The sequence below is a fragment of the Trichosurus vulpecula genome, chromosome 2, assembly GCF_011100635.1.
Source record: "Trichosurus vulpecula isolate mTriVul1 chromosome 2, mTriVul1.pri, whole genome shotgun sequence".
Classification (NCBI taxonomy): Eukaryota; Metazoa; Chordata; class Mammalia; order Diprotodontia; family Phalangeridae; genus Trichosurus; species Trichosurus vulpecula.
Genome location: NC_050574.1, coordinates 235,598,323 through 235,616,292, shown reverse-complemented (window position 1 = coordinate 235,616,292; position 17,970 = coordinate 235,598,323). Strand labels below are relative to the sequence as shown.

Here is a 17,970-nt window from a genome sequence, read left to right as displayed (position 1 = left end):
ACTCATTATACCTTTTGAGTCCATCATTTCTCTGTAGGGAGGTGGGTAGTGTATGGGGCATTTTAAACAAATCCAACACTTTGTTAGGTAATCTTTTAACAAACCTCTGCAAAGTGTCTGAGTTAAATAACTTTTTCCATTTCTTGTCTTTAATATTGGCCTGTTAAGACTTGTCTCACCACCACCTTATTCTTCCAGTCTTCTTGGGACCACTTGAATAATTTTGGCTGATGTACAAATTTTTCCTCCCTCAAGGATTGGCATGTCCTTTGAAAATAATTTAACTTTCTTTGTTGTTTTGGTCTAGTTAAGCTTGGTTTGGCCTTTATTCAAGTCTCAAAGGACTTTGTATAATTTGGATCCCTTTTTTTCTTTAAGCTTTAGGTTTGTTAGTAGGTAGGACTGCTATTTCTCTACTAATTTTACTTTTTTTTGAGTATGTGTATGCAGCCAAACCAATTTTTACCAATACTTAATGTAGAAGGTATATGCCCTTTCTTTGCCCATTCTTCTACCACTAATAATTTATTCTAAGATTAATGCATCCGTTTCTTTCCAACACAAAATCTGAGATATTAAGACTTAAACATAAAATGTGGTTTTATTTATGTGTAAATTTGCTGTTAAAATAATTTTGAACCAGTAGTAAAATCTATTTTACAAGCACTATTGGAAAATTGAAAGCTTATGCTTAGGAACTAATCAATATGAAAGTTTCTTTTTTTTTTTTTTAATTTAAAAATACTTAGTAGAACAATGAGTATAACTTCAGAATGGCCTCATCTGTGGGAAAAAGGCCACATACTTTATAAGTAAAATTATGAACAAGAAAAATAGGTCACTTATGCAGCTGGCTTTCTCCATGTTTCACTTACTAGGCATGAAGGAAAATAATAAAATTTAACAAGGAAAATGGGATATTAATTACTTTCCCCATCAACTACTTGATCTGCTTTTCAGAATTTAGATTTTCCCTATAAACTAAAACTTTTTTTTTTTAAAGAAAATTAAGAGGGAAAATGCTTGCACTGTCTCCATTTGTAAATACTGTTATGTTTCTGTATTTTTTTTTGTGCAAATGATCTCTTCAAAATTGACTTTGCCATTGCAAGGTATATTTGTGTACATCACAACTAAAATGTTAAGGGTTTATTTGGGTAGGTGGTTTTTCTTCATTATGCCTGTTTTGATCCATTGTTTTATAAAATTTCACCCTAGTGTTAAGTTGTCTTGTGTCCATAAATAGTAATTGGCCATTGGTGTTGGTGGGGTAAAAACATAGGTAAGTCTGACAGTAAGATATGTAACTATTAAATTTTTGTTGAATATTTTTTTTTAATTTAAATTTATTTATTTGACATATTTAGTTTTCAGCATTGATTTTCACAATAGTTTGAATTACAAATTTTCTCCCCATTTCTACCCTCCCCCCCCACTCCAAGATGGCGTATATTCTGGTTGCCCTGTTCCCCAGTCAGCCCTCCCCTCTATCACCCCCCTCCCCTCTCATCCCCTTTTCCCTTCCTTTCTTGTAGGGCAAGATAAATTTCTACGCCCCATTGCCTGTGTATCTTATTTTTTAATTGCATGCAAAAACTTTTTTTTTTTTTGTTTTTGAACATCTAATTTTAAACCTTTGAGTTCCAAATTCTCTCCCCTCTTCCCTTCCCACCCACCCTCCCTAAGAAGTCGAGCAATTCAACCTAGGCCACATGTGTATCATTATGTATAACCCTTCCACAATACTCATGTTGTGAAAGACTAACTATCTTTTGCTCCTTCCCAACCCATCCCGCTTTATTGAATTTTCTCCCTTGACCCTGTCTCCTTTCCAAAGTGTTTGTTTTTGATTACCTTCACCCCCATCTGCCCTCCCCTCCATCATCCCACCCTTTTATTTTTTTTTTTTATCTTCCTCCCTCTTCTTTCCTGTGGGGTAAGATACACAACTGAGTATGTATGGTATTCCCTCCTCAGACCAAATCTGATGAGCGATGAGCGCAAGGTTCACTCATTCCTCCCTCACCTGCCCTCTCCCCTCCTCCCACAAAACTGCTTCCTCTTGCCACCTTTATGTGAGATAATCCACCCCATTCTATCTCTCCCTATCTCCCTCTCTCAGTATGATGCTCTCTCATCCCTTAATTTCATTTTATTTCTTTTAGATATCTTCCCTTCATCTTCAACTCACCCTGTGTCACACATATATATACACATAGATATATACATACATACACATTCACTTATATATATACATAAACATATATATATATATATATATGCATATTCCCTTCAACTACCCTAATACTGAGGTCTCATGAATCATCCATGTCCTCTTTCCATGTAGGAATGTAAACAAAACAGTTCAACTTTAGCAAGTCCCTTGCAATTTCTGTTTCTTGATTACCTTTTCATGCTTCTCTTGGTTCTTATGTTTGAAAGTCAAATTTTCTATTCAGTTCTGGTCTTTTCACTGAGAAAGCTTGAAAGTGCTCTATTTTATTGAAAATCCATATTTTGCCTTGGAGCATGATACTCAGTTTTGCTGGGTAGGTGATTCGAGGTTTTAATCCTAACTCCATTGACCTCCAGAATATCGCATTCCAAGCCCTTCGATCTCTTAATGTAGAAACTGCCAGATCCTGGGTTATTCTGATTGGGTTTCCACAATACTCAAATTGTTTCTTTCTGGCTGCTTGCAGTATTTTCTCCTTGATCTGGGAGCTCTGGAATTTGGCGACAATATTCCTAGGAGATTTCTTTTTGGGATCTATTTGAGGAGGCGATCAATGGATTCTTTCAATTTTTATTTTGCCCCGTGGCTCTAGAATATCAGGGCAGTTCTCCTTGAAAATTTCTTGAAAGATGATATCTAGGCTCTTTTTTTGATCATGACTTTCAGGTAGTCCAATTATTTTTAAATTATCTCTCCTGGATCTATTTTCCAGGTCAGTGGTTTTTCCAAGGAGATATTTCACATTGTCTTCCATTTTTTCATTCCTTTGGTTCAGTTTTATAATATCCTGATTTCTCATAAAGTCACTAGCTTCCACTTGCTCCAATCTAATTTTTAAAGTAGTATTTTCTTCAGTGGTCTTTTGGACCTCATTTTCCATTTGGCTAATTCTGCCTTTCAAGGCATTCTTCTCCTCATTGGCTTTTTGGAGCTCTTTTGCCATTTGAGCTAATCTATTTTTTAAGGTGTTGTTTTCTTCAGTGTATTTTTCAGTATTTTTTTGGGTCTCCTTTAGCAAGTCATTGACTTGTTTTTCATGGTTTTCTCGCATCCTTCTCATTTCTCTTCCCAATTTTTCCTCTACTTCTCTAACTTGCTTTTCCAAATCCTTTTTGAGCTCTTCCATGGCCTGGGACCAGTTCATGTTTTTCTTGGAGGTTTCTGTTGTAGGCTCTTTGACTTTATTAATTTCTTCTGTCTGTATGTTTTGGTCTTCTTTGTCAGCAAAGAAAGAATGCAGAGTCTGAGACTGAATCTCGGTGCGTTTTCGCTGCCTGGCCATAATCCCAGCCAACTAACTTGACCTTTGAGATTTTCAGTGGGGTATGACTGCTTGTAGACTACAGAGTTCTATGTTCCACGTTTGGGGGGGAGGTGCCAGCTCTGCCGCACCAGCACTGCTCCTTCCCCAAGGACCCCCAACCCGAACTGGGCTCAGATCTTTGGCAGGCTGTGCACCCCTGCTCTGATCCGCCACTTAATTCCTCCCACCAGGTGGGCGTGGAGCCGGAAGCAGCAGCAGCCATAGCTGCCCCACCTCCGCTACCCCCGGGGCTGGAAGCCAAACCGTGAACTCCTTCCACTCCCGCAGCTTTTCCCACTAACCTTCTCCGCAGTCTTTGGTGTTTGTGGGTTGAGAAGTCTCGTAACTGCTGCAGCTCACTGAATCAGGGCGCTAGGGCATGCTCTGCCCGGTTGCTGGTCTTGTTGGTCCACGCTGCTCAGGCTGGGCTCTGCTCCACTCCGTTCCCAGCTCCCAGCTCCCAGCTCCGTGCGGGATAGACCTCACCTAGAGACCATCCAGGCTGTCCTGGGCTGGAGCCCTCCTTCCCTCTGCTGTTCTGTGGGTTCTGCCGTTCTAGAATTGGTTCAGAGCCATTTTTTATAGGTTTTTGGAGGGGCTCGGCAGGGAGCTCAGGCTGGTCCCTGCTTTCCAGCTGCCATCTTGGCTCCCGACTCTTGTTGAATATTTTTAGTCTCAGTTCTAAATTTAAGTAGAATGAGAACTAATATGGAAACATACCTCTTGCAGAAGCACATCAAAGTGTTAACATCATTCTTGAATGAAGTTTAAGTTTTCTAGTATTTCATTTCCAGAGCAGTTCATCTGGAACCTGGAACCACAGGACCTGAGTTCCTCGTTCCATTACTTAATGCCTGTTGGACCCTACAGTAAGTTATGTGACCTGTCTGGGACTGTAAAATGAGAGGTTGGGCCACATAACCTGTGAGCTTTTTGAGAGCAAGGACTGTTTTTGCCCATTTTTTGTTTTGCTAATGCCTAGCACAGTGTCTGGCACACAATAGGTGCTTAATAAAACCTTTTTCACGTCACTTGAATGTCTCACTGAATTAAATATTCTTATGATACATGATTTGAATGTTTTCCCTCAAATATTAACATCAACTTTAAAACTTTCCATCTTGTTTTGTTTCTACCTTGTGCTTCTATTTAATTTTTCTTAATTTTTTTAAGTGAACACTTTTTAACTCTCCTATTCTTTAGATTCTTCTAGATTAGAACATAGCTGGCCATGTGAAAAACTGGCTTACTTGGGAAATATGGGTCATAAGACACCATATTTTGAAGTTTGCAGCCTAGGAGTCTGATGCCTTAAAGTCTAGACATTTAAAGATTTTTGGACTGAATTCCTGAATTATTTAATTAGAAAGTTTGAGAAATCCTTCAGAACTTATAACATGCCTACAAACATATATAACTATTTTTCGAGTGTTTATTTAATAATTCTTTTGTGTTTTCGAAATTATTTTTTCCCACAAGGAAAGTCTGCTTGAATTTATTTTGCTCAATTTGGAGCTAAAGACAGTGAGCAGAATAAATAACTCAAAGAATCAAAACAAGTTAAAGGACTTATCCTTAAAGTTACAGTTAAAATACTAAGACCTTACTTTGAAAATTATGTGAGATGATACTATGATACTTATGTATCTGATATATCATTTATTTTCCTTCAGATAATACTAGACTACTGAAATTGTACCAAAATATAATCAAACAGTATTAACAGTGAAAGGAAGTTCTGTGCCTTCAGTCATACTATTGTTTAAATGAATTCTACAAGTTCCAAATCTAAAATATGCCATTTTTTGTCTACAGTTTAGATTTTGAAGAATGTGCTCACAAATTGCTGAAAATGGAGTTCCCCGACAGCCAAACAGTAAGATAATTTGTCATTTTCTACAAGGAAGAGTATAGTTTGGTGTTTAGCAAAGATAGCTTTTGTGAAGTAAGAATATTATGTAGTAAGGACTAACTAGTTCCATCATAAATATTTTTCAGGTATTCTTTTTCTTTGCTTTAATTATTTAAATCACAGATCCTTGCATTGATGTTTAACACTATCCATCCTACATATTAACTGATTCATGGGTAAAGGGGAAAGCATATCAAATTTGGGAGTTTTCATACATAAATGCTTTTGAAAGATTGGATGTGATTTTAATTATTCTTTAAATACTTTGGTGAACTTGATTTCTGTGTTGAATTGAATTTTTAATACAGTGAAGAATTCTTTTGTAATACAAATAGCAAAGATCACAGGATCTTGCTATTATATTGCATTGTAATTGTAGAACAGAAAACAAATACCTGCTGCTTTGCCTCCATTTCCAGGTGCCTATGCCAAAAATTTTTCTAATTTCCAAAATATGAAATAGTTCCCAGTCTGGCAAGGGAATTGAGTGGGGAATTAACTAGTATGCTTCTCGTTGTTTGACGTTTGTATTTAGTCTCTCCAACTTGATTGCAAGTTCTTAGAGGGTAGAGAACACATTTTCTGTTTTTTGTTTCACATATTCTTGATTGCGTTTAGCATGGTTCTTTGCAATAAAAAAATTAAATAAATATTCATTAAATTAATATCTCAATCTTTAGCAATATTTTTATCACAATTTGGGCATCTAGTTCTTCTTTTGGAAATAGTAGTCTTAACAAATCAACCCACCAAAGTTTTGGATTTTTTCCCTATTGAGACAGTGATCACAAGGTTCTCAAAGGCAGTAGTTATGACCTGGAGTTTGGATCCAGTAATAGACTGTTGTCTCAGAACTAGCCTCACTATTTTTCGCGAAGTTTTATCACCAAAATGTTAGCCTTCCACTAATTGAAAAATATTGTGGGCCATACCCACTCATAAAAATCATATACTAAGACACAGAAAATATTGTGGTTTATATGAATAGGAGGTATACTCATATTGATGAAATCAGAAGTTTATTGAAGGAAAAGCTTATTAGAAAAGATATTAGTAATGGTATAAGAAAAGTCATAGGTCTCTAACTCATTTCCCTTGGCTGTTTGTTCTTTGGACTAAAAGTATTAAAAAGGAAATTATTTTATTTGTAGTCCATAGTCTTCTTTAGACTCCAAGTGCTTGGTATAATTATTGAATATAACTAGATATGAAGTGTATCCAAGCCTTCAGAGCTTATAGTTTTAAGAGCATCATTGGCTCCCATTCCATACCTTAGGAGATGATGCTTTTGAGATGGTGTCATTTGAGCCTCACAGCACCTCAGTTTCTTTTCTGAAGTGGATTCTACCAATATCATCCACTTTTAAAGATGAGGAAACAGCCCTGTAGGGATCATGTGACTTGCCTAGGTTCACACAGCTGTGTGTCACAGGTGGGATTTGAATTCAGTTCTTCTTTACACTAAGCCTTGCACCCTGTCTTGCTATATTATATGGTGCATGCTTTCAAAGAAGGAAGAAATTGACCACAATTGTCCATGAAAGCTTATTTCGAATTGTGACTTGTGCTGAATTTTAAGAATGAATCAGATTTGTAACAGCTGAAAAACTGGAGCAGTGATGTGAGCAGAAAATCCATATTAGCTATTGAAAGGTTTTTCAAATACAAATTCATCAGCATGTTACCTAACGTTTCCATTTCTGTATCACTTACACATTCAAAGCATGTTACTTTCTTCCTCAAATAACTGATAAAGATATTAAATATAATGAAAACAAGAATAGTTCATTTCACTAGAGACCTCATCTTGGCTGATGTTAATTCATTAGTCAATAGTCTTGTGATTAGTTCTGTTTAACCAGTTCCAAATTTACCTGAACTTTGGTATAATTCATCCTATATATATCTCTGAAACACAAAATTTTATCAGCTGCTATGTTCAAATCTGTTTATGCCATACTTAACAACATTTTCTTGATCTAACAGCCTAGTAATGTTAGAATAAAGAAAATGAGCTTAGCTATTAAATTGAGAGGGATGGTAGAGAAAACTATCCCAGATGAAGTGGCAAAACTCAATAATATGAAAGATTTGTCACATAGAAAAAGTGAAGATGGTACCTACTAATTCTCAGGTGAAGATAACAAGGAGATGGATGGATGGATGGTTTTACATATATGTATGTACACACACACATACATACACACACATGCACACACACATATATACACATACTAGTTTGAAGAGCATTATAGGCTCCCATTCTACCTCAGATAAGATAGATCTATTTATCTATATGTAGTTGTCTATTTAGTACATACTATTTATATAATATCTATAAGTAGTCTATAATATAAATGAATATAAAAATGTTGTTGATATATATTATATATTTAAATATATTTATTGAACATAACTGGATGCCAGAACATATCCAAACCTCCAAACCTTCAGAGCTTGTAGTTCGAAAAGCATTATGAATTCCCATTCCACACCATAAATAGACAGGTAGATAGATAGATAGATAGATAGATAGATAGTGTAGAATGAGAGCCTGTAGTGTTCTTCAAACCCTAAGCTCTGAGGGTTTGGATATTTTTCATACCTACACAGCTTGTAGTTTAAATAAATACATTTTATAGGAGAGGGCTGAAGAGTAGCTCTCTACATGAAGAAGGTATCCTGAAGTCCATAAACTTAGGAGTGGATGTTTTGATTTGCATTTCTCTAATCAGTAATGATTTCAAGCATTTTTTCATATGCCTATAGATATCTTTAATTTCTTCCTCTGAAAACTGCCTGTTCATATCCTTTGACCATTTCTCAATTGGGTAATGACTTGTATTCCTATAAATTTGGCTCAGTTTCCTGTATATTTTAGACATGAGGCCTTTATCAGAGACACTTGTTATAAAGATTTTCTCCCAAATTTCTGCTTCCCTCCTAATCTTTGTTGCATTGGCTCTTTTTATGCAGAAACTTTTCAATTTATCGTAATCAAAATTATCCATTTTGCATTTTGTAATACTCTCTACCTCTTGTTGTGTCATGAATTCTTTCCTTTCCCATAAATCTGATAGGTGAACTATTCCTGGCTCTCTCAAATTGCTTATAGTTTCAGCCTTTATTCCAAAATCATGAACCCATTTATTTTGGTATATGGTGTTAAGCTATTGATCTATGCCCAGTTTCTACCCTACCATTTTTCCAATTTTCCCAGCAGTTTTTGTAAAATGGTGAATTTTTAGCCCAGAAGCTGGATTCTTTGGGTTTATCAAAGAGTAGATTGCTTAGTCGTTGACTGCTGTGTCTTGTGTATCTAACCTACTCCACTGATCCACCACTCTGTTTCTTAGCCAGTACCAAGTATTTTTGATGAGTGCTGCTTTGTAATACAGTTTGATATCTGGTATGGCTATGCCACCTCCCCTAGCTTTTCTTTTCATTAATTCCCTAGATATTCTGGACCTCTTGTTCTTCCAGATGAATTTTGTTATTATTTCATCCAACTCTGTAAAATAATTTTTTGGTAGTTTGATTGGTATGGCACTAAGTAAATTAATTTAAGTAAAATTGTCATTTTTTTTTATATTAGCTCAGCCCAACCATGAGCAACTGATGTTTTTCCATGTATTTAGGTCTGACTTTATTTGTGTGAAAAGTGTTTTGTAATTGTGTTCATATAGGTCCTGGGTTTGTCTTGGCATGTAAGACTCCCAAATATTTTATCGTGTCTACAGTAACTTTAAATGGAATTTCTCTTTCTTTCTCTTGCCGTTGGGTTTTGTTAGTAGTGTAGAAGAATGCTGAGGATTTATCTGGGTTTATTTTACATCCTGCAACTTTACTAAAGTTGTTTTTTTATTTCAAGTAGTTTTTTACTTGATTCTCTAGGGTTTTCTAAGTAAATCATTTTATCATTAGCAAAAAGTGATAATTTAGTTTCTTCTTTGTCTATTCTAATTCCTTCAATTTCTTTTTCTTTTCTTATTGCTATAGCTAATACTTCTAGTAGGGGTGATAATGAACATTCTTGTTTCACCCTGGATCTTATTGGGAATGCATCTAGCTTATCCCCATTACATATAATGCTTGCTAATGGTTTTAGATAGATGCTATTTATAATTTTAAGGAAGGCTCCATTTATTCCTATGCTTTGTAGTGTTTTTAATAGGAATGGGTGTTGCATTTTGTCAAAGGCCTTTTCTGTATCTATTGAGATGGTCATATGGTTTCTGCTGGTTGTGTTGTTGATATGATCAATTATATTGATAGTTTTCCTAATATTGTACCAGCCTTGCATTCCTGAAATAAATCCTACCTGGTCGTAGTGTATTATTCCTGTGATCTTTTTGTGCAGTCTTTTTGCTGATACTTTGTTTAAAATTTTTGCATCAATATTCATTAAGGAAATTGTTCTATAATTTTCTTTGTTTTGACTCTTCCTGGTTTGGGTATTAGTACCATATTTGTGTCATAAAAATAATTTGGTTGGACTCCTTCTTCACCTATTTTCCCAAATAGTCTACAAAGTGTGGGAATTAATTGTTCTTTAAATGTTAGATAGAATTCAAATGTAAAACCATCTGGCCCTGGAGAATTTTTTCTAGAGAGTTCATTGATGGCTTGCTCAATTTCTTTTTCTGAGATGGGGTTATTTAAGTATTTTACTTCCTCTTCTGTTAACCTGGGCAATTTATATTTTTGTAAATATTCATCCATTTCCCTAAGGTTGTCAAATTTATGGGCATACAATTGGGCAAAGTAATTCCTAATCATTGTTTTAATTTCCTCTTCATTGGAGGTGAAGTCACCCTTTTCATTTTTGATACTGGTAATTTGGTGTTCTTCTTTTCTTTTTTTAATCAAAGTGACCAAAGGTTCATCAGTTTTATTGGTTTTTTTTTTCCATAAAACCAGTTCTTAGTTTTATTTATTAATTTAATGGTTTTCTTCATCTCAATTTTATTAATCTCTCCTTTGATTTTCAGTATTTCTAATTTGGTATTTAATTGGGGATTTTCAATTTGTTGTTTTTCTAGCTTTTTCAGTTGCATGCCCAATTCATTGACCTCCTTTTTCTCTGTTTTATTCATGTAAGCATTTAGAGATATAAAACTTCCCCTAAGAACTGCTTTTGCTGCATCCCATAAGTTTTGGTATGTTGTCTCATTATTGTCATTCTCTTGAATGAAGTTATTAATTGTTTTTATGATTTGTTCTTTGGCCCACTCATTCTTTAGGATTAGATTATCCAGTTTCCAATTAATTTTTGATTTACTTTTCCATGGTCCTTTATTACAAATAATTTTTATTGCATCATGTTCTGAAAAGGGTGCTTTGACTACTTCTGCCTTTCTGCACTGGAGTGCGACGTTTTTATGCCCTAGTACATGATCAGTTTTTGAGTATATGCCATGTATTGCTGAGGAAAAGGTATATTCCTTTCTATCCCCATTCACTTATCTCCAGAGGTCTATCATTTCTACCTTTTCTAAAATTCTATTCACCTCCTTAACTTCTTGTTTATTTTGAGGTTAGAATTATCAAGTTCAGAGAGGGGGCAGTCGAGATACCCCACTAGTATAGTTTTGCTCTCTGTTTCTTCCTGTAACTCCCTTAATGTCTCCTCTAAGAATTTGCATGCTATACCACTTGGTGCATATATGCTAAATAATGATATCGTTTCATTGTCTATGATGCCTTTTAGCAGGATATAGGGTCCTTCCTTATCTCTTTTAATTAGATGACTCTTTGCATTTTCTTTGTCTGAGATTAGGATTGCTACCCCTGCTTTTTTCACTTTAGCTGAAGCAAAATATATTCTACTTCAGCTTTTTACCTTTACCCAATGTGTACCCCCGTTTTAAATGTGTTCCTTATAAACAACATTTTGTAGGATTATGGTTTTTAATCCATCCTGCTGTCTGCTTCCGTTTTATGGGAGAGTTCATCCCATTCACATTCACAGTTATGATTACTGTCTGTCTTTTTCTCCATCCTATATCCCCTGTTTATATTTTTATTTCTCCCTTCTCCCTTCCACCCCTCAAAAGAGTTTTGCTTTTGTGACCACCACCTTCCCCAGTTTACCCTCTCTTTTGATTCCCAACCGTTTTCTTACTTTTTCCCCCTTGCAACTTCTTCCCTTCTTTCTGATCACCCCCCCCCCCACCTTTTATTTCCCCTTTTTCCTCCTACTGCTTGTTGGACAAGTTTGATTTCTATACTTATCAGAGTGTGTTATTCCATTCTTGAACTAAATCCTATGAGAGTAAACCTTAAATACTGCTCTTCTCCCTCCTTTCTTTCCCTCCACTATAATATGTTTTTGTGCCTCATCATGTGATGTAATTTACCCTTTTCTACTATCTCCTTACCTCTTTTCCCTGAACCATCCCTTTATATCTCTTAATTATATTTTTTTACCATTATATCAGTTATTTTTTAGTGACACCCACAGTCTATGAATGTCCTTTTTAGGTATCATAATAACTGTACTATTCTCAAGATTGACATATATACATACATATACGTATACACACACACATATACATATATAAAACATATATAAAACAATATAATCCCATAAAAGGATGTACATAATTTGCCATATTGATTAACAAGAGCCTTTTTCCCCCTTGTTTGCCTTTTTATGTCTTTCTTGAGTTTTGTATTTGAAGATCAAATTTTCCATTGAGCTCTGGCCTTTTCACCAGGAAGGTCTGGAATTCCCTTATTTTGTTGAATGTCCATCTTCTTGCCTGAAAGATTATGCTCAATTTTGCTGGGTAGCTGATTTTCGCTTGTAGTCCAAGCTCCTTGGACTTTTCAGAATCTCATATTCCGATTTCTCCTGTCATTTAATGTAGAAGCTGAAAGATCCTGTGTGATCCTGACTGTAATTCCACAACATATGAATTGTTTCTTTGTGGCTGCTTGCAGTATTTTTTCCTTGACCTGCTCATTCTTAAATTTGGCTATAATATTTCTTGGAGTTGAGGAGGTGGAGCCAAGATGTCAGCTGGAAAGCCAGGACTTCTTAAGCTCTCCCTGAAATCCCTCCAAACACCTATAAAAAATAATTCCAAACAAGTTCTAGAGCTGCAGAACCCACAAAATAGCAGGGGGAAGCAGGTCTCCAGCCCAGGAGAGCCTGGATGATCACTGGGAAGAGTCTCTCTCATGGTGCTGGGAGCAAAGCATGGTGCAGTGTGGGCCACACCAGGACAGACCAGGCCAGGAGTCACCCAGCCGGAACAGGCCTTAGGGCCATGAATCATTGAGCTGTGTCAGTTAATCAGAGCAGGTTAGTCGGAAACTGCAGGATCTAGTTCAGAGTGGTCTGGCCACTAGCCCTGGGGGTGGCGGAGGTGGTGCAGTGGTGGCGGGGGCAGCAGCAGGAAGCTCCTGAGGCTGCCTCCAGAGTTCCAGCATCAGCTGCTTCCCGAGTCCCTGACTCATACTTTGGGAGGAATCTAGCAGCGGATCAGCAGGAGTACAAGGAGTGCTTTGTGGGCACAAAGGCAGTTTCTCTTGCTGTGCCCTGCTTGGATATGGATTGCAGGTTTTTGGAGAAAGAGGAGCGCTGCTGTGACAGAGCTTATTGAAATTGAAAGAATCCACAGATCGCCTCTTGAAAAAGATCCCAAAAAGAAAACTCCTAGGAATATTGTTGCTAAATTCCAAAGTTTCCAGGTCCAGGAGAAAATATAGCAAGCAACCAGAAACAATTTGGGTATTGTGGAATCACAATCAGGATAACACAAGATCTAGCAGCTTCTACATTAAGGGATTAAAGGGCTTGGAATATGATATTCCAGAGGTCAATGGAGCTAGCATTAAAACCAAGAATCACCTACCCAGCAAAACTGAGTATCATGCTCCAAGGCAAAATATGGATTTTCAATAAAATAGAGGACTTCCAAGCTTTCTCAATGAAAAGACCAGAGCTGAATAAAAAATTTGACGTTCAAATACAAGAATCAAGAGAAGCATGAAAAGGTAAACCAGAAAGAGAATTCATAAGGGACTTACTAAAGTGGAACTGTTTTGTTTACATTCCTACATGGAAAGATGATGTGTGTAATTCATGAGATCTTTGTTGGTATTAGGGTAGTTGAAGGGAATATACATATATATATAGACAGAGGGCACAGGATGAGTTGAATATTAAGGGATGATATCTAAAAAAATGAAATAAATTTAAGGGGTGAGAGGAATATATTGAGAGAGGTACAAAGGGAGAGATAGAATGGGATAAATTATCTCACATAAAAGTGGCAAGAAAAAGCAGTTCTGTTGGAAGGGAAGAGGGGACAGGTGAGGGGGAATGAGTGAATCTTACTCTAATCAGATTCAACTTGAGGGAATAACGTACATACTCAATTGGGTATCTTACTCCACAGGAAGGTAAGGGGAAGGGCATAAAAAAAGGGGGGATGATGGAAGGGAGGGCAGATAAGGGGAGGAGATAATCAAAAGCAAACACATTTGAAAAGGGACAGGGTCAAGGGAGAAAATTGAATAAAGGGGGACAGGATAGGATGGAAGGAAATATAGTTAGCCTTTCACAACATGAGCATTGTGGAAGTGTTTTATATAATTATACATGTCTGATATATGTTGAATTGCTTGCCTTCCTAGGGAGGGTGGGTGGGAAGGGAAGAGGGGAGAGAATTGGGAAATCAAAGTTTTAAAAGCAGATGCTCAAAACAGGGTTTTGTTTTGTTTTATTTTTGCTTGCAGCTGGATAACAAGATATGTAGGGAATGGGGCATAGAAAGTAAGGGGAAAAGGGATGGGGGCAGGGAGGGGGGTGACAGAAGGCAGGACTGACTGGGGAACGAGGCAATCAGAATATATGCCATCTTGGAATGGTGGGGGAGGATAGAAATGAGGATAAAATTTGTAACTCAAAATCTTGTGAAAAAAATATTTCTTAGAGTTTTCAATTTGGCATCTCTTTCATGGGGTGATCGGTGGATTCTTTCCATGACTATTTTGCCCACTGGTTCTAGGATCTTGGGGCCATTACCTTAATGATTTCCTTGAAGCGTAATACTGTCCAGGCTCTTTTTTTCATTGTGTCTCTCCAGTAGACCAGTAATTCTTAGGTTGTCTCTCCTGGATCTGTTTTCCAGATCAGTTGTTTTTCCAATCAGTTATTTCACATTTTCTTCTATTTTTTCATTTTTTACATTTTGTTTGACCGATTCTTGAGGTTCTCATAGTTGTTAGCTTCTACTTGCCCAACTCTAATATTTAATATATTGTTTTCTTCCTTTAGCTTCTCTATTTCCTTTTCCATTTGATTGATTTCACTTTTCAATGAGACATTTTCTCCATTTATATTCTGAATCTCCTTAACCATTTCGCTGATTTTACTTTTTAAAGATTTGTTTTCATCAGTGAATTTTTTCCCCATTTTTTCCTTTTACTACCCTAATTCGGTTTTTAAAGTCTTCTTTGAGTTTTCTTCCAGGAATGCTTTTTGGACTGGAGACCAGTTCACATTCCCTTTTGAGGTTTCAGGTGTTAATATAGTGTCTATGCTGTCCTCTTCCAAATTAGTATTTTGTTCTTCTCTGTCTCCATAATAGGAATCAGTGGACTTTGGCTTTTTAGCGTTTTTTTCGTGGTGTTTCTTTTTTTCCACATGGCTTCTAATGTGGATCTCTGCTTCTGGGGCTCAGGGGGCTGTGTCCCAAGCTTCTTTTGTTGGGCTCTGTGGGCCTGCTTACTGGCTTTGTGTGCTATGGCCTCTGGTTTAGTGATGTGTGGGGGAGGGGTGGTCTGGCTACTGAATGTCTCCTCTTCCCTGGGACTGCTCTACAGCATGGGTGGTCTCAGCTGTTGTCTGTGCTGGTGTCTGCCACTTCCCCTAGCTGTGCAAAGGCACATCTGGGGTCCTGGTGTTGATGCTTGCTAGCTCCACCCCCTTTGAGTTCAGTAACTTTTGTTGTTCTGTTGAGGTGGGGCCTACTGGGATACCTCTCTTCCTGTGCTAGTCTCCTTCTGACACCACAAGGAGGGCCCTCTCTTCAACTTATCTTGCTAAAAGGCTATTGAAGCCCCACTTCTGGCTCCTGTTTCTCCTGAGGGAGTATTTTCTGTGTTTATTCAAGGGAGGGATGAGAGCTGATTTACCTGGCCATCATGTCTCCTGGGAAGTTCAAGAAGGCAGTTTCAAACCTTTAGGCTGTGGGCTTGGGGGCCTCTGGGGTAGCTGCTCCTCAACTGCCAGCTCTGCGCTGGTGTCTCCCATAGCTCTGCCAGACTCCTGTCTTGGGTTAAGAGACCTGGGGCTTGACCATGGCCATAGCAGGTACTTCCACCCTGGGCCTGCTACTGCTTCTGCCTTTAGCTCACCCATGCTCTTCCAGACCACGCTGGCTGGGTTCCTCTGCTGTTCTGGGTTGGTGTGGTCTGGTGCTGTTCCGTGTGCCCAGTGCTCCTGCCCCTCTCAGTCTACTAGTGGCTTCTAGCTCTCTCATATCTATTCAGATTCATTTTTTTTTCAGACATCTGACAGAATTTGTGAGGGATATCCATTAGTTCCCTCCTTTCACAGTGCCATCTTGTCTCTGCCCCCTCCTAAAACTTGCATTCTTGAAGACCCATTCTCTAACCTCTGAGAACCCAGTGACACTGCTATACCTCAGAATTAGGAGTGGAAATTTAATGGAGTATCATAGTTTGACCATACTTTAAAAGCTAATTGACATTGCATAATGTCAGAGTATTGAGGTCAAACTAGTCATCAATAAATATTTTTTTATTGACTTCATTGTGTTTGGCCAATGTGTTAAATGCTTGGGTGTGGTTTGGTAGGGTAATGCCAATGAAGAGAAGAATGCCTTGAAAAGCAGAATTGATCAAATGGAAAAAGAGGCATGAAAATTTCACTGAAGGAAAAAAAAACTCCTTAAAAAGTAGAACTGGCCAAATGGAAAAGTGGTATAAAAGCTCACTGAAGAAAATAATTCCTTTGTTTTTTGCTAGGATTCTTTACGTTAATAAATTACTACTGTACTTTAGTTAGCTAAATAATGAGATAATTGATTATCTTGGTTTTCATAATTTCGTATTGAGTATGAGAATACATTTGAACGTGTTACATTATGCTTTTCAAAGTTTGAGTAGATATTCTTTTCCCTTGAGGTTATAAATATACTGTGTTTAGGTTTTGGTTTTCATAGAAAGTAATATGATTTTGACAATGCATTGTTTTCATTTGTTCTTTGAGACTTATGCGATTATGGGTTCTTTCAGCTTTCACTAAAGTATATACATTCCTCATTCTCCTGTTTTCTACCTCTTTGTATTTGGATCAGAGAGCTTTCCAGATACCACTTTTTATTTACATAGTTTTTTTCCAGTATTTTAAGGAAAGCATGAATTAAACAGCTTTTGTTTTATTTTCCAAAGAGACTTTCAAACTTTTCATCTCTTTTAATGTTTCATTGTAGAATCATATATGTTAGAGCTAGAAGGTACCACAAAATATCAATAGTATTTTTGTTAGGAATGATATAACCATTATTAATTCATTTAACAAGTACTTATTGTGTCAGGCACTCCAGCATCCTGGAGCATAAAACTGGATTTAGAACCAGATTTGTGTTAAAATCCTGCTTCTGATACTACATTTGTGGTCATGAAAAAGTCACTTCACCTCTGTGAGACTCCGTTTTCCTCATTTATAAAATGAAGGGATTGTGCTGGATTATCTCTGAGGTCCTTCCAGCTCTAAATCCCATTTTTATGGATCATAATCCCAAATTCTGGAGCTTGCAATCTAATGGAGGAGATGATACATTCAAAGTAACACAAAATGCCATGAGACAAGTACAAAGTAATAGGAGAATTTCATAGAATGGAAAGATTACTTAGTTATTGAGTTGTAGTTCTCAGAAGCCATTGGGAATGGAGTTGGGGGAGAAGAAACACTGGGCAAGTATGGGTATCCAAGGGGAATTGATAAAGACTGCTGAACTAGTAACCCACCCATCCTTTAAGTGCATTGGATTCTAATTTACTCATAAGATATTTTCTTTATTTGGACTAATTGTACCCTGAGACATTGTTGGGAAATTGGCAAATCAGGAAAGGTACTCCCTTCTGTTCTTTACTAATCCAAAGCAGCAAGGAAAAGAGTGAATTAAATTCATGACCCAGACATTTGTTTTACTTAATCTTTTATTTAAAACTACATTTCATGTGGTTAATCAAAAGAAAAAGTGATTATCTTTTTATTGTTAATTATTAGTTTGGGAGAAGTAAAAGTTTGTAAACTATATAGAAGCATCATACCTATGTATCATGAATATTTCCTTTAAGAAGACTTTAAGTAGACTGTCTTTTCTTTGGTAGGCTAGCTACTTCAGTCAACAATTAGCAAGCATTTATTAAGTGCACTACTACATGCCAGTCATTGTAATAGGTGGTAGGAATGAAAAGACAAAAAAAGTGAAGACTTCTTTGCCCATGGCAACCCATGAAATAAAGAAAAATACA

The 17,970-nt window shown here is 36.9% G+C and overlaps 1 protein-coding gene across 1 annotated transcript in view; it reads left to right on the top strand.

Annotated features, from left to right (window-relative positions):
• CWC22 (CWC22 spliceosome associated protein homolog) overlaps positions 1–17,970 on the top strand; it is an 88,232-nt gene that overhangs the window by 43,324 nt on the left and 26,938 nt on the right. The window contains exon 14 of the mRNA XM_036746357.1: positions 5,355–5,415. Coding sequence (XP_036602252.1) covers positions 5,355–5,415 — 61 coding nt within the window. The remainder of the gene's footprint in view (positions 1–5,354; positions 5,416–17,970) is intronic.